Source organism: Lepisma saccharinum, chromosome 6, assembly GCF_977018435.1.
Source record: "Lepisma saccharinum chromosome 6, izLepSacc3.1, whole genome shotgun sequence".
NCBI classification, from domain to species: Eukaryota; Metazoa; Arthropoda; class Insecta; order Zygentoma; family Lepismatidae; genus Lepisma; species Lepisma saccharinum.
This window is the reverse complement of record NC_139234.1, coordinates 45369223-45394444: the sequence shown is the minus strand read 5'-3', so window position 1 is coordinate 45394444 and position 25222 is coordinate 45369223. Positions and strand designations below refer to the sequence as shown.

At 40.7% G+C, this 25222-nt stretch overlaps 1 protein-coding gene across 2 annotated transcripts in view; it reads right to left on the bottom strand.

Moving 5' to 3' along the window:
* Su(var)3-3 (lysine-specific histone demethylase Su(var)3-3) overlaps positions 1 to 25222 on the bottom strand; it is a 786450-nt gene that overhangs the window by 3261 nt on the left and 757967 nt on the right. For both annotated transcript variants that reach the window (XM_083123844.1, XM_083123845.1), the window contains 3 exons: positions 16656 to 16892; positions 12655 to 12815; positions 11645 to 11822 (listed from right to left, as the gene is read on the bottom strand). In XM_083123844.1, the coding sequence (XP_082979970.1) occupies positions 11645 to 11822; positions 12655 to 12815; positions 16656 to 16892 (576 nt within the window). The remainder of the gene's footprint in view (positions 1 to 11644; positions 11823 to 12654; positions 12816 to 16655; positions 16893 to 25222) is intronic.

The following is a 25222-nucleotide window of genomic DNA, read 5'->3' as shown; positions in this document are numbered from 1 at the left end:
AGGTCTGTTTCTTTATCTACTTCTCTTTCTCTATTAATTCACTACCTATTCGTCTTTCTTATTTCTATCTCCCATGCTTCTCGTCTTTGTTTAACTCTTCTCTTTCCGCCTGCCTTTTCCCATTCTCTTTCTCTCCATCTTTCCATCTCAATTTATTTTTGATCCTCTTGTTCTTTCTCCCCATGTCCCTCTCTCTCTCAAAGGGGAGGGAGGACAAGTAGAAACGAAAAGCAATGGAGAATGAATGCTGGGGGGAGAAAATAGTAGAAAGAGAGAAATGTCGAGTAACTGGGAGAAAAAGTAAGAAGTAGAAGGTGGTGAAAACGAGGTGGATAGAGATGGGGGAAGAGAACGTCATGGAGGCAAAACGAGGAAGGGAAAAAATGAAAATAATCTCCATCTCTCTTTCTGTTTCCATTTCTATTTTTTTGTTACCACATTTCCTTTCTCTTTTGCCACCTTCTCAATCCTTTCTCCTCAAGAAAAATGAAGAGAGGGAGAGAATGTGAAAGACTGAAAGAAAGACAGGTAGAATGTGAAGGAAAAGTGTGGGAAGAAGATGGAAAGTTGACGTAAAAGGAGAGATGGAATGGGAGGAGGAATGAAAAGGAGAGAGGAAGGTAGAAAGACAAACAACTTGAGTGTGGGAGAAAGAAATAGGGAGACAGAGAGGTGGAGAAATAAAGGGCAAGGCGTGAGGGAAAGAGAGTGTTTAGTAGAGGGAGAAAAGGAGCATGGTAACTGGAGATAAAGGAAGATCAAGATTTTTCCCGGTATCTCCATATTTGCCCCCCCCCCTCCCCTCTCTCGTATGATCTATCTGTAATATAGTCTGTCATTAAATTAGCGCCTGCAGATCACAGAAACGTATACAGGTCAAAATGATGAACTTGTGTCAGTATGATTTTTGTCATTAGTGCATCGTTTCAGCACTACCAACGTTCAAGAAAACCTGTTTGCAACGTGTATGTTTGCAATCGTATGCTTGATGTCCTTCCTCTATGCATCTCTGTGGTCCGCAGGCGCCACACAAAGGGAAATAGGAGAAAGAAGGCTAGTGAGTGAATGGTTGTGAGAGAGAGAGAGAGAAAGATAAATAAGGAAAAAATGGTATAAAGACAAAACATGAGATAGAGAAACGACAAGAACAGAAAATAGAGTGAGAAAGTGAGACCGAGAGGAGAAACTGGAATAAGAAATGAAGGAGAGATACCTTTGACACAATCCATTTAATATAAGTTCTGTGTTGCAGAACTATGGAAACCTATTTTACTTATTTCATTCGAAGGAACGAATTTTAAGCATGTTTGCGGGTATAGGGGGATAAACAATATTCCTTCAGGAGACATAGTGGAAAGATATGGAAGGGAAAAGAAAGAAAAAGGAGAAAAACAAGAGACATGGAGAAATGAGGAAGAGAAACCGCTCTCTCTCTCTCTCTTTTCCATCCTTCCTCTCCTTGTTTCCATCTCTTACTTCTTCTATCTTACCTTGACATGTTTGAACTCTGAGAAATATTTAACCTCATACGCATGCAAGAATTAACAATTAATGTGGCTTGTTGTTCTTCACGTGGACTGGCTTACGTGCTTCCAACTAAAAGTTTACCTTTGGTCCATTAGCATGTACAGGGTACGTGGTAATGAAGAATAAATAAATAAGAATAATAAAGAAGTCATGGAATGGTAACGTATGTCAGCTACTGACTAGTTAATAAAAGCATGACATCTAAAAACAATCATCTAATTTCAGTGGCAACGTTCCGTCTTCTTAACCACATTTGCCTTATTTTAAAATTTTCTCCCCCTTTAGCCTAGTCGTGACGTGACTGTGAAAATGAAATGGCAGACCTCCTATATGCGTAGTGGTAAACGCTGTCGCCTTGCAACCAAGGGGTTTCGAGTTCGATCGACGGAGGAGGAACATCGTTCGGTACTTGAAAGAGTGATTCCAACTTTAAACGATAGATCCAGTCCCGGTTAGCATATCTGAGCAAAAAGTGGACTTGGGAACTTTTTAAAACCTGAAACTTTGGTAAGATCGTAAGTCGACCTCTAAACTCGCTGGTAGCTGTGCGCTAGAACAGTAACTACATGGGGAGATTTTTCCCTCGTACTGCCTTTGAATCTCTTAACTAATTTTGATCTAGACGATGGACGAGGTATATAATCGAATGAAATGCCATGTATTCTCCTATACCTATTTCCTTCTAAAATATTAACACCAATTATGACGTCAAGTTGTAAGACGTTTTACAAGTAAGGAAATAACTTAATTTCCTCGAAACTTGGGAGATTTTTTTTTAAAAAAAATCTTGCCGCGCCACTTACAAGCACATGCGCCCGCTTGCAAGGAACATGCCCCTCCAGAAATTACAGGCATAATAATTAATAAACCATGCGGAGTCGAGAAGCAAAACTCCGTGGCAATTTTTAGTCCCGCTAATCAAGCAAACTTTCGGAAAGTTATGACGGAAGCAGAACGTAAGCATGTCACCTGTTTCCGACGTTAGTTTCGCGATTTTGATTTTTCTCGCCCGCGTAGAAACACGAGGAAATCGAAAATAAGTTCAATCTTAACGCCGGGGTGAAAGTAGTTCCCCTCCCAACCATAATAAACCTCCTCTGTACACTCAGCCAGTCTGGGCTAATTGCCTCGTAATTCTAAGGACCCGGGAACGGAGTTACGAAGAAAGCTCATTAGAAAGGCGACGTTATTGGGTCTGGCAATCTTTCGCTCCCCGGACTCCACCTCGTAATCAAACCTGTTAACCGAGAATAAAATAGTCACTTCCTACTGCATCAACTCCTTAATTACGATCGTTAACGGAATCGCATTCTGAGGGTCCTTCGTTAGAAAGCTCTCTTTTCATTCGTCCGCCGTTAGTTTGCTGCCGCCTGTTTTATTTTTAAACCTGCAGAGGAGGATTAAAACTTCAATCGGGACGTTTTGCCGGTCTCCTCTTTTGTGCATCCACAATGAAGGGTTTTAAGGGAACGGCATTTTGCGTCACGCCCTAGGATCTTCTTGGCTCCCTTCTCTTGAAGCCTGGATTATTGGAGTCCAGGAATTATGACGCGTTGAAATGTTTCACTTAAATGTTTACTGTCGCATCGGATCCTTACGCAGCTTTCATCTTCCTTTTCCGCTACCCCATTCCATTTTTCAAGTCTCCATTACGTAACTGATATGGGTGAACTTCCTTTCTCGCGGGGTGGAATGTAATGGTCCGTTGCTATGGAAAAATAGCTCACGTGCTACGGTCATTGCCAATGTCGGAGGGGAGGTATACTCTGTCCAGGGAATCTTTGGAGCGAGCCAACGGAAACAAGTCTCTGCGCAAGTAGTGACTCGAGAGGGCTCGGGATTGTGGGGAGGGGAAAAGGGACTGCAGTTCCCAGCCTTTGCAGAAGCGTATACTGCTTCGGTTTGCCCAATCTGTTATGCGCGGCTTTGCGCCAGAGATTCCCGGGATATAGTATAGTTCGGTCATTCGTGCATGACCTTGTGCTTGTGACGGAGTGCGAAATTTAAAGAAAATAACAGGCAACACGGTATCAGTCCCTTAGACACCCCATCTCCCAGTTGGGGGTGGGGAAGAACACAGTCCCCACGTGTCAACTCTCAGAAATATCCACATAATCACTCATAATATCGATTATCCTGCAAATGCAATGAAGCGAGATAAAATGCGATGAAAACAATTAAAGACGATAGAGGGAGAACGTTGCACTAAAATTGAATTAGTTTGGTTGTCAGCTATGCCGGTTCACATACATTTCCGCTTACCGTGGACGTTGATTTTTCATTATCATTATTTACTCTGTGCATAGCTTATTTACTGGAAAACCTGAACTGAATAGAACAATACTGCAATTGTTGAAATCTTTACCAACAGCCTTGTACTCAAGTTTTTTTTTTCCTGCAGGCAGCGACATTCTTAACTACACCATTTTATTGGAGAAACCGTGAGCTTATTTACTTTTAACTGCAGGATGTCTGAACTATGCACACCCACTTACCCCTACAAATTCTAAAAAGTTACTAAAAAAAATAGCTGCTGAGACCAGATCTAAGCGGAAATTCCTAGCTGTGGGAATGTCATATGAAAAGTTTCTCAACTGCGTGAATAGGACCACCCCCCCACACTTAGAGCTCTGGCTGATATTCAATGAATTTTCAACTGTATTTCTTTACCAGGTTGCTTCAGAAGTACTAGCATGTTTTCATGTCTGTAACAAATGTTTCTCTTACAGTGGTGTTCTTTGGCCTTATTAACATAAATTGGAGAGTGGTGGATATTAATAGAACATTTTCGATGGCAACTTCTACCAGCGCCGTAGAGTTAGGCAACACACACAACGCCTTGCACAGAAGCAAGTATTGCAGGATCTACGTGTCCCATTTTCATTGCCGATGACTGTATATATTGCATATACTAGTATAATGCAAGAATTACATAATTATTGTAAACATTGTATAAGGAATAGTTAATAAACGGTGTAGTTTGCTACATATTTTTCTTTCCTATACTCTATCCCGGGAATCTCTGAAAACGAGTCTCTGCGTAAGTAGTGACTCGAGAGGGCTCGACCAATGAACGCGTGAGAGGGAACGAGATTGCATGGAGGGAGAAAAGCAACCGGAGCTACCACATGTTGGCAGCAGTTTGTACTGCTTCGTTCCGCCCACTCGATTTCCCCCTTCTTTACCGTTATGCGCGAGCTTGCTCCAGAGATTCTCCGGATAGAGTATATACACCAGGGGTTTATAGAAAATGTATCTTGTATTTAGGGGAAGTGTAAGGGTAAATTTAGACCCAAAATAACAATATATTAGACCCTTGTGAAAACTTTTACGAGGATGTTCAGGAGATTTTCGGAGGTGTTAAGGGGCGTGCAGATAAATCACTACCTATACACAATAGACTGGGAGACCTGATGTGGTCTGCAATTTTCTCACATCACGAGAAAAGAGAAGTATTTGTGGCAAGTAGCAAAATGGAAGTCACACGCACGAACTTAATGCATTCAATTATGCCACACACTTGCAGACACCAACAGTTGTTAAACTAGATATGTGTAGGAGCTCTGCAAAAATGTTAAAAAATTAACTAACATTATCAGCATCTCTTAGCTTTATCCGTTAGACATTTCCCAAAAGTAGTATTTGTTATATACATGGCAGAGATTCTAAATAAAACAGTACACGGATCTAAATAGCCAACAAGCTTATTACGCCTAAATTTGAAATTATGTAGAGGAGACTAGTGCTCCAAATGAAGAGGTAGGTTTTTGTTTCAAATACTTTTGTATTTCTTCCTGGTGGAGGCATATTGCGCAGTAGTTCGAATAGACACAGTCCGTATTAGCATACGCCAAGAGGAACTCCCCCCCCCCCCCGAGTCATTTTGGAGCTTAGACCTGACGAATGGCTTTTTGTTGATTGACGCGAGTCCCATCACCGCTGTTTTCTGCTTTTTGAGATCGGGACCTGCATTTGTTTTCAAGTAGCCCCCTTCCGAACTCTCCTAGCGATTTGGAGCTGCCACCGGAAATCGAGCCAGGGACTGTTCGCACCAAAGGCACGTGCGCTAACCATTTGCCAACGAGGGAACTCACGGAATAGTGCTATTAAATGTTATTTACGTTACCGATTATTAAGATAAACAGCTAATATAAAATGAATTGCGCAAATTCAGGGGGTTGATTGACCGACGCTCATGTATCCCCTCTGGTTCCTGCTCAATTATTATAACACGTTGGTTGGTTGATTTGTTATTTTAAGTCCACTTTATGCACAGAACACGAGATATATACAGTATGTAACATTCTTATTCATACACACGGATTTTCCAAGAAAATGCTTTAATATCTGAAAGGAAATACACTCTTTTGAAATTGTTTCTTTACAATTCAATAACCAATATCATTGGGAATATAAAATCTTACCCAAATTCTGTATAACCAATGACAATAATAAATTAAATTAAACTGAAAGAGAATCATGCCATTTTTTGTACAACTTTTCTATTCGTACACTTAATAATATAAAATAAAAAAGTATATTCAGAGCAAATTGACTGACAGTTCTAATATTTTGATGCGTATCCTTTAGCTTTAATTACTGCTTGAGAACTGTTCTTCATAGAATTAACCACTTTCCGACATGATTCAGAGCTTATTTTATTCCACTCGGATTGCACAACAGTTTTCAACTCTTGTTTGGACTTGACGCCTGCTTTATAGATTCGCCTCTTCAAAATTGCCCATAAATGTTCAATGGGATTTAAGTCTGGACTTTGACTTGGTGTTTGTAGTAGTTTGGGCACATTCCATATTAGCCAATACATGTTAACTCGCGCTTTATGCTTACTGTCATTCTCTTGTTGGAATCTGTAGATAGGCGGCATGTCCATTTTTTGGGCACTCTGCTTTACATTGTTCTTCAATATGTCCCAATAGACATATGCATCCATGATACTATCAACAAACTGGATGGTACCAACACCTTTGGACGACATACAGCCCCAAATCATTAATGACCCACCACCGTGTTTAACTGTTGGAACTGTGTTAATGTGATCGTTGTCTATAGGAGGTATTTGATTTTCTCCAGACACTATTTATCCCATCTGGCCCGTATATATTAATCTTGGACTCGTCTGACCATATGACACTATCCAAAAATTCCTGGTCCTTGTCTTGTGGATGTGCTCCTTCGCGAATGAAAGTCTATTCCTGCGATTCACCTTATTCACATACGGCCTCTTTCGTGGTATTCTGCCATGATATCCATGCTTCCACAAGGCACGTCGGACAGTTTGATCGGACATCATCTTGCTAGCAACATTTTCTATTAACGGTCGTAACTGAGGAACACTTAGTCGAGGGTTTTCTCGCACTCTTTTTAAAATAAAGCGTTCATCACGTTTATTCAACAGTCTCTCTTTTGGTTTTCTTTGCACATTCTGTGTTGAACCTTCCTCTCTAAATTTGTTTACTATGTATTGAACTGTGGGGTGTGATTTATTGACTGTTTGTACATTTTTTCTTAACAAATAACCTCTAAGGGCCGAATTTATAATAACATCCTTCAGATCGGAATTAAGTCCCTTTACCTTGCCCATTTCGAACATGCTGATATGATAGACGATAGGCATTTAACAATACCTATGCCAGCATTCCGCTTGACGGGGGGGCGCGCCTGCATGTTCAAACTTGTTCCGAAGTTGCAAACTGCACGAAATCGCCCGAATAGCGGTGGCGCTGTAACGAGGAAGATTCAAACTCTTGCCTGTACAAATAACAATGTTGCATGAAACAGCGTGTTTTTCTCTTTTCACACAAATTATATGCTCTGTTTATACACTTTGAACATACATCTTTATTGACATTTGTTGGTGAAACCTTCATTAACATTAATTTCCAGGTACATATGAAAATATTTATATTTACTAGTAGATATGACATTTTTTCCTCGGAAATTCTATGTGTACGAATAACAATGTTACATACTGTATTGTCTTGAAGATATACCAAATATTAGTGAAAGATCAAGCACATGTAAAAGACACCTAGAAATTGGGAACTTACACAGGTTACTTACAGAAGTGCAACTGAAACGTCTGAGTAATGTTTTTTCTCACTGCTCCTCACGCTACGACATGCGCACGTTTCCCCTTACCAATTTAACCTGCGCAATGTCTCAAAACTTTACTTTACAACAATCAATTACTTATTAGTATAAGAAGACTGTTTTGGTTCTTGTCATGGCGCGACCGCACTCAACTTCACGAGCAAAAATGCCACCAGAATAAAATATTACGATAAGCATTGGTCAGTCACGGTTATTACATGTGTTATTCTTTCCCGGGTTAAGCTAATGAACCATTCCTTCCACGTCCAGGGATTTAGGACGTTGATACATTAGGAACACCTGTTGTCGACGCTGACAACCAACTGTCGGACAAGCTACCGTGGATAGCACCCAGGATGGAGGAACCCACGGCGAACGCCACAATATCGGCATCAATCAGAAGGCGGAGACTATTTATATAATGAGAGAATCTCTTCTCGCTTCTAAATATTCACTCGGAGGAGACACTCAATATCTCACGGCAGCTGCCAACCTGTCGAAAGGGGTTAATGAAATGCATGTTATTCTTGCGGGAACGGACTCCCGTCCTGTTTATATGCAGAAGCGACCATGGAGCGTAGGTGCGATAACCGGATGCTAATTCGTAGCTGATTTGTAGTTGTCAAGAATAGCCGGATAAAAACTGAATGACATTTTTCATGAGATACCTTATCCGGCAAGAATAACAACTTTTGCTCCGCGCCAATGCAGGGCAAGGGGGGGGGGAAATATCCGAGCGCGCTTATCCAACAAGGGAATGTTAAATTACCATAATGTAAAGTCCACAGCAGCCTCTTGTATAAAGTGCCTGGTTACAACGGTCGTCGGATACGCATCAACGAGCTACGGGCATTTTATAATGATCACATGTTAACAAAATGACCGGCATCTACCGGGTAAGGTAGGTAAAGATCCCCGTGCGAATTGCGCCGTGTCATGAAGAAACATTTAGAGGATGTGGGGCCCCAACATTCTCGATCTCGGCCAATTTGTATGTGATGCGATCAGCACAACGCTTCGGCCGCTTTTACCTTCCAGGGTTCGGGTCTGCAGTTTCAAGTGGAATTTGAACCATGACTTTCCCCCTCTCCCCGCGGCATACCACCAATCAGCAATTCGTAGCGGTCTTTTGTTCAAATCCAGGGTCAAGTAGTGACGTTCCTCGTGTGTTTATTTCCTGTCACGATGACATCAAATGAATACAAATGCAAGATTGCTTCATTAAAAAATCATTGGATTAATTGAATTAGGTTATTTTACGTCGCCTTCCTGCCACGTTTGGCTAATCACGACAATGAGGATGAGCGATGATATGATGAAGGGACACACCCAAAGAAAGCCCATGCCCTGGTCGGAATTCGAATCTGGCGTCGTATCGGGTTGTGCTAACCACTCCACCACAGAGGTCGGCAAAAATTATTTGAGACTCACATAGTTTGGTCACTTTAGTTACTTAAATAGGTCGTTAGTGCAATGCAGAGTCATGTAAAATACAGAGAACCAACGCGCATCATACATATTTTCAGCAGAGCACGTGATTCCATTAGCTCGAATTCGGACGAAGTCAAAGCAATTACTAGGGCGACGCGAGTCTGAAAAGTCGAACGGGGTTGATTAAAACTAGTCTCCCGAAGTTTCCTGATGCCTGGGACTCATGTGTCCACACTTGGGTTTGCTCAGTCAACATATTACCTGGGGTGGAAAAGTGAATTTTACACCGAGTCAATATTGGAACTTGGCGAGTCTAAAAGCACGCAACGTTGCAGAGGGACCCAACTTGTCCTCCGCTGCTCCGGGTTTTGTGTACAGTAAATCTACGGCACGTTAAGAGGAAAAGTTTAGGCACACACGCCGAGAGGAACTCCCTCGAGACGGGGAAAAGAACGGCCAAGAGACGCGAAGGAAAGAAATCAAGTAAGCGAAGACGTCGTTACATGTGTAAAATAAAAGTTCAAGTCGTTCTACCATTTTTTTTTCTTTCTTTCTTCCCTCTTAACGGCCTATGGGCTTGTTGGGCAATTGTTCCTCGTTAGTATGGGTTGTTTTCTCTATTTCGGCTGTCAACATGAAATCTCTCTCTCTGTCTCTTGCTTTGGGATTGTATCGAGAGGAGATAACGCAACCTCGTCTCTTCTGGAGTAGTACATATATGTCTCGCTCGTTCTCGTCTTGGTCTTGAAGAGCAGATAAATATATATATATATATCCTCGATATATGCCATCACGCGCACAGGCTCACAAACACCACTAATGAATTGACTTTGTAATTACTATAAACAAAATATATGACTTATCTAAATAATCAGGTGATATCCACTTGGTATATCTGAAGAAGTCGCATAGTAAAGTAGGTCTAATTTAGGGATTTGTGTAAAGCAGGTTTGGGCAAATCGTTTACACTTACGCAAGCTGGCGAGCATTCTCTGCAGGGCCTTGCACCACAGGGTTTCCTGTCTCTCTTCTCCCCCCTACCCCAGCGTTGATAGCATGTGTATACATAATCGGTGTCTATATATAATGGTATGATACGTACGTGGGGGGGGGGACTTGTGTGGATTGTTTATAAATACTATAACTTTTAATTGCTGTCGTTGTTTTACTGATCTAAATGTTAATCACATAATGTCAGTTTTCGACGAAACCTGTAAATTCTACGTTTCTTATTTTCCACTCCCACAGTGGGGAGGGGAAAAGTCCCCTTCAATCAGTTCGGCGTGCACAAAGAAACCGATGCTGATGAATGGAACACGGCCAACTTGAACAGCACAGAAGCTTAAAAACAGCCTGATATAAAACCGTAAAGTTTCCAGACCTGAATTCGATAGCATTTCAGCACATATTAGCTTCCAACATTTCAAAGCGAACCACATAGCTTACCCTCCCCCTCCAAAACTGATTCACTCCATAAGACGTTTCTCACTACCGGGTGGCCCATAAGTAGTAGACCACACTTTGAATCGCCATAACTTCTAGCGGAAGTGCATTTTCTGACAGGTTTAACTTGTAACATGTAGCAGAAGTGTCATATTGCAATGTTCTAAAGATGATCCTGATCGCCGCCTGCAGTTTGCTGAAGAGTGGCTCACCAAGTTGGAAGAGGACCCACAGTTGGAACAGTGTGTGGTGTGGACTGATGAAGCCAAATTTCACCTGCGCGGTAGTGTAAACAGACATAATTGTGTTTACTGGCGTGATTCGAATCCAAATGTGGTAGTCGAGTACGATGATAAAAGACCCGGCGTCATGGTCTGGTTAGGTGTTACGTACCAAGGTGTCATTGGCCCTTTCTTCTTTGAAGATGGCGTCAATGGTGAGAATTACCTGAACCTCATTAGGGACACTGTTCACCCTTTACTCCAACAGAGAGACCACATTGATCAGTTGTGGTGGCAGTAGGATGGAGCTCTCCCTCATTATGCCACAATTGTACGGAATTGGTTGGACCAGGCATTCCCCGTACGTTGGATCGGACGTCGCGGGTCAATTGAATGCCCGCTCTCCTGGCCTCACCCCACCAGACCTTTTCCTGTGGGGGTATTTAAAGGATAAAATTTATTCCCGCAACATCAACACCCTACAGGACCTGAAGGATGTGATTACTGCTGTTCCTCATGAACTGTGTGCAAAAGCGTGTGAAAATGTGTCTTTGCGATTACAGGCCTGTATTGACGCTGATGGCATACAAGTTGATCACACAATGGAAAACCGATATTAAAGTGTGTGTGTTACAAAATATGCCATCTGTTTTTGTTTCATGCCGACTCTGCTAAAAGTTACGGCGCTTCAAAGTATGGTCTACTACTTATGGGCCACCCTGTACTATTCCTATTTCCGTTATTTATCTCCCTTTTCTACCTCTTGGGTAATTTTCCACAATGATGAATGGTGAAATACATGATGCATCCACGGAACAGCCGTAGTGTCCATGAACTTATTCCACTTAGCATGCATTATCTTAGTCGCGATTGGTCAAACATTAAACAAAATGAAACAAACACACACTAACCTGCAAAGAAAAGTCGCGGCGGATTGGGATTTGGTGCAGGCTGTCCAGTTGGCTGTGCTGGGGTGACCGGAGCTGCAAGGATGTCATAGTCGCTGCCTGACGACCCAACTGCCACGAACGAGTAGGACCCTCGAGACCACGGGTCGGCTCTCCAACGAGTAACCACTGTTTCCTTAGGCTGCAAATTAATAAAATGAGAGAAACTTAGTTTATTCATCCCAAATGACCATAACTGCACCGGAAGGAATCTGCAACTAATATTATAGATTCATATATCGCTTAATCTGTTACATTATCTATCCATTATATGAACTTCCTGTCAATGTTGAGAACATTGTGATGTGCCAACAAAATCGTTTCTCTATAAAAATTACGAGTATACTGGAACATTGCAGATTCTTACCGGAGCACCTCTGCATGTACATATACATGTATACACACACACACACACAAGAAATGGCATAGCTCTGCAGATTATCCGTGTAACGTCGGCTAACTTACTAAAAATTAATGTGAAATGTACAATTTGTGTTTGTGCAATTCTATTTACTCGACGTTTGGACACGTTTTGCATTAATGTTGCAAACAAGAAATACTGGATATTTTCTAGAATATACACACTTAAGTTTTAAAGTGATAGTGACATTTTTCCCCTTATCTTATGGTTATTACCGGATACAGATATAAATAACAGTGTCGATTACAATCGCTGTTTGCAGGCAAGCGAAAAATTGCAAAATACTTTCGTATGACATGAGGAAAAAAAATGAATAACTTACGAGACAAAATTGGAAAATTATAAGACCAACTGACCAATATGGTAAAAATTAATCGTCCTTTTAAGATTTTACTTTGACATTTTACAACATCCTTGAAAATATTGGAGGTATTTCACAACAAAATCTTGAATACACCACTGGAAAGTTTGTCCAGGAGATTTCCTGTATATAGAACAAAAGTTTCTACTCTTCTGCAGCAGATATCTTTTAATGAGTGAGCATGGCACTTACTTGCGGAACAGCGCTGTTCCCGAAGATTCCTTTCAGCACGGCAATGCACCGCCCGACAATAACATCGTCGCTGACGTTTTCCATGATTGCGGCTGCCTCCCCCGCCACCAGAGCCAGGAGCACGGGAGCTCGGTACAGGTTCCAAAAGAGAAACAGTTCCCCTGGAAACAAAGGAATACAATTTAAATATAAATAAAGCTAGCATGGCATACATTATACATAGTATAATGCGAGAGAATAATTAACATCATAAACGTAATGCACGTACACTTGGGTGACATTTTAAACGAAAGTTAAATCATATGAGCAGTTTCGTATTGAAGAGAATGTTGGCTGGAGATGGGGTTCAGAAATGTATTTATCTATAATTAAGGTTTATGACCTATACGTAATGGAAGTCAATTCGTGTTGTTACAATAAACAAACGGAATAAGGTGTACGATTTAAGGCATGCTCATTAAGAACCACTAATTATTTTGTGTTGAAATATACAATTTTTGTTACTTTTCAATCTTAAAACTGAATTCTAAGGATGAAAATTGATGAATAAACATGATATATTCTTAGAGTGGCAGAATGCATTTAGAAATGTAAACCCTTGTGTAAAAAAGTCGACAGGGAAGAAGGGGGGGGGGCCTCTGGCTTCTTCTCCTTTAATACGAAATCTGCTTATGAATTTCGGTGAACAGCTTAAGAAGCCCCGTTTGCCGGGCTCGTGTTTCGGGCTGCAAGTTCAAATTTCGTCGATTTCCGTGGCGGAGTGGTTAGCACAGCGCGTAGGGGTCCAGGGTTCGAATCCCGGCATGGGTGTTATTTGCGAGTGTCCCTTCATAATATCATCACTCATCCTCATTTGCGATTAGCCAAAAGTCGCAGAAAAGCGAAATAAAATAAACAGAATCAATCAAGTTTAAATGTTTCCGACGATCAACCTAAGGTTTTTCCATCGTTCGAGGTGCCCACAATATATACTATAAAAATGAAGCAACTATTTAGTCACACTCGAAAGGTAGTGACATGGAACTTTTTGTAATTATTATTTTTCAATTTTACTATTTTGTACTTTTGTATTATTATCTGATGTAGGACCATATAAGGCATTTGCCTTTGGTGTCACATAAGTAATAACATGAATGTTCGCTTTAGGAAACAAACTGGCAGTTTCAGATGTATACATTTTTAAGAAACAATAACAATAGCCACAATTCTCGTAAACATAAGCTTAATACAAGCTGTTCTACACGACCTCACGAACGTGTTGTGTTTTCCAATGCGAGCGCTTAAAGAAATCATTTCCGACTTGATCTTGGTTCTGATGTCTCACGACATCAACCAAGCCTTTGACGGTATGATTGATTAGTGGCAATATCAAGATAAGTTCGAACAGGTGCTTAATAGCTGTTATTATACAACATTTCGAAAACATACTACAAGGTTCTCTTCTCAGAAAAAAAAAAGAAATGAATTACGATATTTTACAAGAGTGCGGAGTATAAACAGACAAAACATATATACGAAGATAGATTTATAATTCATGACGTTAACCAGAATAATTAGTATGTATCTATTCGGCAGCAATTGGAAATGGATAAAAGAATAATAATTATGAAATATTCGCATAATAAAGCATTATTATGTCGGCCAATTATTGTCGTCCTGCTCTTATACAGAGTTGCTAAATTATATTTTAGCACCGCATGATAAGGTAAGATGAATGGCAATTTCACAGTTTAAAACGCTGCCAAGGGGTTCCGGGTAGAACACCACGGTGACAGCCAGTTAATAAAGCGATCAAAACAACATGGAAGTTACTAATGAGGAGACTGATTCTTAATTCACGCCTACCCGAGGCGCCGCTCTGTAATCAGCGAGAATTTGGGGCGTAGTTACCGAAACATATATGGAGACCGAAACCCTAATGTTTCCAGTTTCAAAAGCGACTGTGCATAATAATGCCACGGCAGCGCGGAGCCTAATTTGAAAGGGCCAACTGATCTTTTATCAAAGGATTTTTCAGCTATCACGACATGGCAGTTATTTTCCCCTCCTCTTGAAAGACGTTTACAAGATGACAAATTGAAAATCAAGCGGTCGTACCGACAAAGGGGGATCTGGCATTATTTCGTTCATGTGAAAGTTTTGCCACTTTTGTGCTCTGTCAATATAAATTTTCAGAGCTTTTCCGTCGAAACAAATATTTCATATACTTGCTGCTTGTGTGATCTGGCGTGTCAAACTCGCGGGTCGAAGCGTCAGTAGTTTTTTCTTACTTGACAGGACTGTCATACTTGTTCATTGTACTATATAATTACATTAACTTCTCCTTACTAGCCTCGTTTTGCATGTCTCAGATGTCTAATAACTATAGTCTATGCTGAAATAGTAAATTAAATTTTCTAGCAGCCAATTCTATGATTTATCGCAAAACTCGTGACTTCGAATGCCGTACAACATGAACACGGTTGAAATTAAGAAAACATATTTGAACAGAAAACATTAATTTCATCGGGTAGCACATTTTTTGTTCAAAACTTTTTCTTGTGCCTGCCGTCCTTAATGAAATGTGATCTAGAAACATTAAATGATTGATTGATTGATATGTTGTTTTAAGTCCACTTTATGCACAGTAAGGCTAATCGAGACTGGATCTACAGTTTAAAGTGGGATCCGAACCACTTGTGCCTCCACCGGGTATCGAACCCGGGACCTCTTGATTACAAGGCGACGACGCTACCACTGCGCCATCGAGGAGGCCCTAGAAACATTAAACTATTCGTCACTTTAAATACGGCGGTGAAGGCTACGCTTTGAATTATTTGGAACGTTGGGTAATATATGGGCAAAAAAAATCAGCTCCCCCACACCCTGTGTCTAGGGTGGGGTTATGGTCTAATTTGACTCGACTATGGAAGTTCTACTTGAATACACTCACATCTCACTCAGAAGTATTAGTAAGGGCTTATAATGTTAACTACATTTCGTAATTACTAGTATATGAATACGCTTCATTTTTTGAAAATTCATAACTTGTATTACTTATCGTCAATCTGTAATCCAATCTCTGTCATTTTAAAAAATAGGCCCTCATGTTACCTACTCTAATGACTACTATTGCAACTAATAATAATAATAGATTACTGGCCTCCTCGATGGCGCAGTGGTAGCGTCGTCGCTTTGTAATCTAGGGGTCTCGGGTTTGATACCAGGTGGAGGCACATAGTGGTTCTGATCCCACTTTAAACTGTAGGTCAAGTCCCGATTAGCCTTACTGTGCATAAAATGAACTTAAACCAACAAAAATAATATATAACTGATGAAGCTAGATGTGTCAGATTCGAATTATGGGTGTAGTAGCATTGTGACTGTCGCATCGCCTATTCACGAGTTCATCTTCCATCCTCATCGTTGCGATTGATCCAAGAAGTAGAAATCGACGTGAAGTAACACAAATAGAAAGAAATAAAAGTTATAGCTCTTCTGTGGACTTACGGCGGGCGGCGAACATGCTGCGAAGGGAAGTGGGGAGCGGGGAAGCGACCAAGCCAGCGCGATAAGAAACACGGCATCTCGTAGAACGAGGTGCGCGCAGCACCTCCTCCCGCGACGTCGTAACTCTCGGCGCCACCGCTGTTGTCTGCGGCGTATTCCCCGCTCCCCAATTCCCTTGCCAGCATGTAGACCGCCCGCCGTAACACTAGACAGAGCTATAGTGATAAAGGTGCAGGCCTACTTGACAGTTAATATGCGGACGACTGTATTCAAATCTAAATCCTGAAAGACTCATTGCCCTACACGGAGTCTCACACGTGTTGGTTAACTGCAGACATTAAAACGAACCAGATATGGAAGTCTTCCTACTGAAGCTCGCCCATCGCCGTAGAGTTAGGCAATACATGCAACCAAGCGAGTATTTAAGGATGTAGGTGTGTAATTTTTATTTGACCGTACGCTAAAGAAATCTAAGAGTGAGGAGAAAGGAATAACTACAATCATTTTCTTACCTCTACTTGCTGTTGTGCTGCCCACGTGACCAAAGAGATTGGCGTTCGGGTCCCAGAAGATCCTTTCGAAGCAGAGGACAACTTTGTTGAGGTTCCCGAAGCCCAGCCTTTGAATGGCAGCCACCTTCCAGTCCGGAAGCGGAGGCACGAACTGCACTGTGTTCGGAAGACCCTGGGTGTTCACGGCCGTCGACTGCTTCAACACACCCAGAGGCAGAGTGCACAGAACAACATCACCTGGAACAAGAGCAAATCAAAATTATTCCAATCAAAGTGCTACTCTTGAGAGGCCATCCTGGTGACTTCTGGAGCTAAACCTGTCGACAGTTGACAACACTCCCTATACTTCGGGATGCATCCAGAAATCACCAGATTCAAAACCTAAGAATTCTTGATTTCCTACCTACAACAGTATAGCTCGTTATTACATGCAATACTGAATGGATATATTACCTACAGGATGGGTGAAAAATTCCCTAGTATTTAACATAGAAGTATCATATACAGTCATGGACATAAGTATTCATACAAAGGCATTGTCTGAATGAAACATGTTATTATACAAAGAAGACCGTAAAGGCAAGTGAAGTCTGTAGCACATATGCTCCATTGGAATGGCAAGAATAGAAACGCAAAGCAATTGTGTGCATACAATTGAAATTGTCATGAGAAATGTGGGTAATCCTTAGATAAACTGCTTTCTGGATGGTCATAAGTATTCATACGCCAGGTTATAAACTGCCAAAAAAGTTCGTGAAACAACCGTTTCCATCATTCAGTGCCAGATGAGTGTTTACTGCACTTGCACCTGTGTAAGGAAGTGGTTGGTTTGGTGTTGGCGTGCTGCAGGAAGTCAAATGGGCCGCAAAGGGAAGGAAACCACGATCGAAGAGAGGAGAATTATGATATCATTATACCACAATAATAAATCATATTCTGAAATCGCAGACATAGTTGGGAGAAGTCGTGCGACTGTGCAAAGTGTCATCAAACGATATAAAGACACAAAAGTGCTGATAAATAGGGAAAGGGTTGGGCATCCTCAGAAACTTACTTCGAGAGAGAAACAAGGACTGTTGAGAATGATCAAGAAAAACCCAAAATTAACATCCTCAGCAGTGTCGGCACATGTTCACGAACACCTGGGAAAACAAGTGTCCTCAAGAAGTATTAGAAGGTTTTTCAACCGAGCAGGGTACATAGCTAGGGTACCTAGAAGGAAGCCATACATCAGTAAGAAGAACAAGAAGGCCAGATTAACATTTGCAAAGGGGTATGTGAGTAAAAGTTTGGACTTCTGGGATAAAGTGTTGTTTACGGACGAGAGTATATTCAATATTATCCATAGTGATGGTAGAATTTTGGTGTGGAGAAGCCCAATACTGAGCTTGAGCCTCGAAATCTCTTGGCCACAGTTAAACATGGAGGTGGTGGCGTTATGGTCTGGGGCTGTATGTCAGCCTCAGGTGTTGGAGAACTCGTTTTTATTGAGGGAACTATGGATAGATTTGTCTATTTGGATATTCTGAAGAACAATTTGCAGCAGAGTATCGATCATTTGGGTCTTGGGAATGATTTTTACTTTCAGCAGGACAACGACCCTAAACATACAGCTGAGATTTTCCGCCTTTGGTTGTTATATAATACTCCCCACACACTCAAAACTCCACCTCAGTCCCCTAACCTTAACCCCATTGAACATCTTTGGAGCCATTTGGAAACCAGACTCCGAAAACATGACATAACAAGCAAGAATAGACTGAAAGAGGTCATTTTGCATGAGCGGCACAATATTACATCTGAAATAACCACGCCTCTTGTTCATTCTATGCAAAAGAGACTGACAGCTATTCTCCATAACAGAGGAATGCATACTAAATTCTGACGACATGGTATTTGTTTCTTTCTTTTCTTCAAAGTGAACTTTTATGTTAGTGTATGAATACTTTTGTCCAGCCAAAGAAGCGGGTATTGAGAATGTTTTGTATTTTATTTTTCTACAATCAGCATCTGATATTTATTTTTGTTGTCAATATATCGTTTGGTTCATACATGGTAAAGCATTAACAGTTTTGACTTCCTTATTGCATTCCTAGCTGCTGCAATTCGTCCTTTCTTCCTTTCAGTTCCACTGTATGATTACTTTTGTCCATCACTGTATACCTGGCGAACTAAATTGTACCACGGAAGGATATTTTTCAAGTGACATTTTCTTCGTTCGTAAGAAACACTTCAAGATGTGGAATAGAAGATGAAGAGTTTTGGCCAATATAAATATTGTCATGAAATAGTAATATCAGAAAACCTGCACTCTAATGCAATCAACCAGTCATTCACGAGCCACTTATACCCTGTCCCAGCTAACTGTAGAGCAGGACCGCGCATACCGACAGAGGAGAAAGAGGAAAATCGAGTGGTGAAAGCGCAGCGTTGGCAACCGTACATCTACGGACGTACGGTCCAGACCTTAGTCCGTACGCTAAATGCACGGCTTGTCAAGATTTGCTCTTGCAGTTGTATCCCTAATATTTCTCTAAGAAATTCTTAAAACAATCGTACGGACCTGGAGACAAGAATACGGTCCGTTTGCCATATGCGTTCGGTATTATCCTTTTGAAAAGTTTGCAACGCTGCATAGGAAATCGGGTAACTCCCGTCGTCCATTTCACAATCCCGTTCCTCTCACTGTTCAATGGTGGAGCCGTCTCGCGTCACTACTTGCGCAGAGACTTGTTCTCTTTCGCCCGGTCTACAGTTAGCTGGTACGGAGTTTAAAAGGTTCGCGGTGCTTCTGGTAGCCTACGATCGACGGTTTGGTGATCCCTTCCGTACACCATAGGCACAGACTTTGGGGAAGGGAGAAGACACTATCTGCCCTCCAAACTTCTCAATGGAAGCAGATAAGTGCCCACACCTCCTCCTTCTACTCTTTTCTTTCCTCATTCGTTTTGCAGGGCTATTCCAGGTAAAGTATTTTCCCACAGCTATAAATTTGATAATATGCACTGTATGCTGGTTATATGGTCACGGGAGCTTATTTCATTTTTAGAAACATGACTTCATATTACCAAGAATTCCTCTCCTGACCGTGTTAGCTAAAGTATATTGTAACATTCTATACAACAGGTTAAGAAAATGGGCCGACATTTCTAATAATAATTTACTTTAATATAATCCATTTTATGTAATAAATTGTACCTTCTTCGATAAACTAACTCTCCCCCCTCCCTCCCGGCAGGCTAGTTTTGTCTTGAACACAATTACTCAAAATAAACTGAACGAGAAAAGGGGAAAATTATGCTGCTGTTGCTGGATTTTTAAAAGATTTTTGACTATCAGACAAATGCTATGGGGGAAGTCATGGGACATTGGGATTTCGGCAATTCATGGGGGTTTATGTTTCTAAATGTATGATCAATGGAGTATAGGATTAAGACGGGGTGTTTGTATAATAATATTGTAGGATAACCACAGCTCAAAGGCTTGTATCTTAAATGTCAATAAATATTACGTATATCATATAAGAATTGGATGATATTTAGGAAGACTTTAGGGAAGTTTGAATCACTTCATCAAGCAAAGCCCATCCATTTCATTCATAGTGTGATGAAGATAACTGTTGTACAGGATGGGGCTAAAGTCCCATCTATTTCAATGAAGGAAAGCCCGAATCGAAAAAAATATATATTAATTCGATACGTATACCTATACTTACATGACATGACCATGAATGCAAAGGCATCTATTTCTGCTGCATGAATTCCATCACACGGGTTTACGTAGTATCTTGAGGGATGCAAGGTCCTTTTAAGGGTGTATAAGTGTAAATTTAGCGCCAAAATGACCATTTTGTGAAATTGGAAGGGGGTAGGAGAGTGGATAAATCACTCACCTACTATATAATGCAAGTTCACACGGCCTCCGTCTATGTCAAAATCCACGCCATCGTTCAATAATAGTAAACATACAAAATTTCACTGCCAGTTTTAATTGTTCGATGACGTGAAAGCACAAATTTACTTTCCTGCAAGTTTACATTTGGGAAATATCAGCTTTGTAAATTAGACCATCGCATTTTTTTATATTTGGTGGGGGGATAAAATCATCCTTGGCAGGGATGAAAATTTATCTTCGTTGCTACAAATACTTCGGCATAATGAGGGGGAATCATCGGTGTCCCCTCCGGCCCGAATTCGCACTGTGCTCCTAAACGGGTTACATGCTTTCGTCCCACCACTTCCATCAACATTTGTCATGAAATTTCAATTCCAATGCATCCAGTGGACTCTTGAATAGATGTCTAGAATGTCACTATCGTCATTCTTATTTATTTACTTTATTTATTTACTTCTAGGGTACGATGCTGGGCAATGGTCAGAAAATCTTTCGGACCATCATCTTGGTAACAGAATACGAAGAAGAATTCCTGCTCCGTCGATTCCGAGGAACTGACCAAAGCTAGTCCGGTTCGCGCGCGCAGGTCTTTGGAATGCTACTATTGCGTCCATCAGGCATTATTCATCTTCACCCGACCATATAATTCCATTCTCATTGGGAGACTTAAAATACACAAAGGCGGAGCTGCGAGAAAGGTATATAAATAAGAAAGGCACAAAACCGAAACCTCAGCAGTTCTGCGTCGCATAAATTACGATCTGAATGCGAAGAGGGGGGGAAGGGGGAGAAGCGGAGCTTGAGACGCAGACAAGATTTAGTGGCAGCCACGTTAGTTTTTGCCCCCAATTTACGACCGATTAGTTTTTAATATTTAATTACGCCGCGACCGTAATACGTACCTTCGCCGGACGCCGAGTCCGTTTCGGACACCCATTACGCAGTCGAACGCTTTCGGATCCCATCAATGGTTCTCACCAGCCGGGCAATATATTTCGCCCGCCTTCACCCTACCTAGTAATTCTGTTGACTCGACTCTTTGGTGGTCCCGTACTCGCTACTTTACACGGTCATTAGTTATCTGCGTACGCTCTTTCCCTTCCTGTCCGGGAGATTCCCTGCGAACTGCGGAGAAGAATTCTCCGGACGGGAAAATTGGACTGGGCTTCACGCTCAGTCGATGCAAAACATGCGGTGGGTTATGTTAGGTCACTACGAGAATAATTGCGCAAAACGTGTTTTTTTTTTTTTTTTGGTGAGAGAAAGAATGTTCAGGTTCTGCTGTGGCGAAGAGAGAGTTTCGCACCATGTGCGCATATCGTCGGAATGGGCACCGCTACTAAAAAGAAACTCGACTATACAAGAGGGTGTGAATTTCTCCCCATGTTGCAAGTGGAAGTGGTTTTTCAAGTCTATTATTAAGCTGGACACAATGTTTGAAAAATATTATCAATAAGAATTTTTAGATTCCTATGCATTCCTTATGGAGAGAAAAAAAACGCAACAACTTCAAGTGACGGCTAATCAAATTGGAGTTTTTAGACTTTTTTCCCACGACAAATCATGTCTAAACAAGGCACGTGTCTAGAAATATATTTCGTGGGGGGGGGGGATTCTAACCTAATGTCTCAAAATAATAATAATGTTAAATTAAACTAAGTATAATTATATTAAATTAATTAAAATAGTATTAATTAACATATTCAAATTAATATATTTTTATTACATGAATAGGTAAAAAAGGCCTTATAACGATAGTGATATAACATCATGTATTCATTATCTAGCTTTTGTAGTTAAGGTCGTCAAAATTTGTAGAAAAAAAAAGCAACTCTCCTGGCAAGGAAATTAATGTCAAATAGATAAAGAATTAAATATTTATTGAATACCAAAAAGGATGTTACATCCAAATGACGAAAAGTAAAATTCGTGGTATTATTTTATGAATGTTATTATAAGTAATAAATCTTCCATAAATCTTCTTTGGTACTGTCATTCAAAGGGATATGATCCCAATATAATCCTTGCCTTCCATTAATTATTTTAGATTAAACGAAAACCATATTTTCATTATTTAATTTTAGTTATTTTATTATCTCATTATTTTCATTGTTTAATTTTTGTACTTGGTGAGGCTTTCGGGGGGGGGGGGCGGATCCCCTGGAACCCCCCTAAATACGTCCTTGTCTTCAACCTGTCTTATTTCCGTCCATGTGTTTTTCCATTTTGTTTTTCGTATTCCCAAGAAGAGAACAAGTAAAACAATAAGCGTACTGCTAAGTTTTCTCCTCCTACGAGCATCAGCGCACAAACCTATCTTTACCCAGCTCGCCGCGGGGAAAGGTCGGTGGGAGACGATCAATTTAGAGTCCTCGGGTCTGGCTGGACACAAACTGTTCCTCCTGACCTGAAGTTAGGCTAAGCATAGGTCTGCGTCTGTATTCTAGGGAAGAATCTTCGTGTAAACCTATTGCATTCTCTGTTACATACACTGTTAGAAGCTACCGTTAAATTTACAACAATCTACCGTTAAAATTTAACCGCGTGTCTCTAAATTTACCAAAACGGGATACAACGGTTTAGTTTTATTTAAATTTCAAAATTTTAGCATGGATAAAAGTAAATAATTAGAGTGCTCAGAATTCGAGAGTCAGACCAGGCCGTGTCAAGAGTCCCGTCTCATTTTAGACTTTAGTAAATTGGATCAAAAATACATGGTAATTTAGCCAAATTTAAAAACTGCTTCTGACATTACAAGGGGGATGGCTCATTTACGTGCTGTGTATGTGCTTTTTAACGAGACAGGTAATATGCTTTTCTCATGCTAACCTTGCCTTTGCAGTCTTTAGGTCGCTATAAACAAATACAAATGAGTTGCCATTCTTTAAAAGGTTCTGTAGGTTAAGTTATTTAGGTACCTTTCGCAGTCAGATGCAGCGAAGCGAGTCCATCCGAGCTACCAGTTACCCCCCCCCCCCCAATGGTAAGAGTTACATTTATTTAAGGGCTCCTGGTTCGATCCCTGAACCTTTAAGGTTCGCAACACTAAGTAAAAGTGTGTTACAATAAGTTATCTATGGTTTTAGTTTGCATTTATAAGTAATTTTAATTCTTTTGTATCCATTGTTCGTCATCCATGTTGGGAGATGACGACAGCGATTTAACAAATGTTTTTAGCTTTTTACGAAGAGCTAATCCATTCCACTGCGAGGAAGTTTTTAGTGCAGGTCCCTTTACAACCACCTTTGCCAGGGGTTTTCTACACCCCTTGCTTTAAACTTTCAAGTAAGAAGTTTATATAAGGGGATATTCCCCATATACATTGAAGGGTGCAAAATGGCCATATTTGGCAATGCAGCCAACAATTTTAATTCAATCTATCAATCGAAGTATGTCTTGAATGTGCCAGGAGAAAAGGTATCATTGAGGTTTTACGAAAGGAGAAAAATCATGGTAAACTTTAGGTGAAGGAAGGGAACTAAATTTAGAATTTGTGTTGAGAAAGCTGTACATATGTATACTAACATATTCGTCGGTATGTTACATTAAGTGCCAAGTCCAAGTGTTTTACCTTGTTGTAGGAGGCAATGCACATTCTTTTCTACAAAGGTGTTACCTATCTGCAGCAACCAGAAGCCAGCAAATCAATCCTTGATTAATACGCACCGCACTATCCAATTACAGACATAATTGGCGTTAATAATTACTTTCGTTGCTCTCCGAAGTCACCTGGACGTTTATCTCGACGATACACCCAATAGCAAAGGCACATGGAACACTGAGAATGTTTTGTTTATGCAGAAAAAAAGCAAGTATTCTTACAAGCAGCAAATTAAACAAACCAGCTTCTGTGACAGGAGTGAAGAAATTTACTTCACCGTTCAATTGGTAGTTATACAGGGAGGGAAATGGGGGGGGGGGGGGCTATTACTCACTGACATCCGCTTCTGATGGAGGAAATTCGCAATCAACACCGCGGAGGGAACAAAAATGAGATGAAATTTCTTTCGCTTAAACAGGTACGACTTTCGCATACACAGGAACCCTGACCCCTCTCTCGATAAATTATTCATGAAAACGGAGAAGATGATATCATGCAACGGAGCCAGACGCTACTGGTTGCAGCGAGGAGGCCAAAGTCCGACAGCCATCGCCGCCTTCTGTCCTTGTCGCCCGCATAGGTAATACACCACAGAACAGCAGGGAATTTTCCCAGGAACGGGAAATTTTGGAACAGAGAATTACATAAAAGGGAAAAAATTGAGAAACACTCAACAATATGCAACAAACGGGAATTAGACGTTCTGTATTAATGCACTACACAGTGTGTTCATTTGTGTCTCACGAATGCTTTTGTTTTTCTCTTCTAGTGCAGTATAAGCGCGTGAAATATTATATTTTGTTTTAATCAGAACTCGGCTGATTAATTGTAGAAAAGTGTAAGAATCTTAAAAGTTATGTTTAATTAGTACTTACGCCACAAGGTAAAGCAAATTTTCGAAATTTAATGTCTAATGAAAAGGAAATCAATTAAGTACACAGTACAAGATTTTTCCACCCCTAATTAACATACCAATATTTTTTTTCTGATACGCACCCATAAAAATTTTCACAAAGGCCTAATTTGAAGCTAAATTTGCCTCCAGACCCGCTAAATTTGTTTGTACTACCTC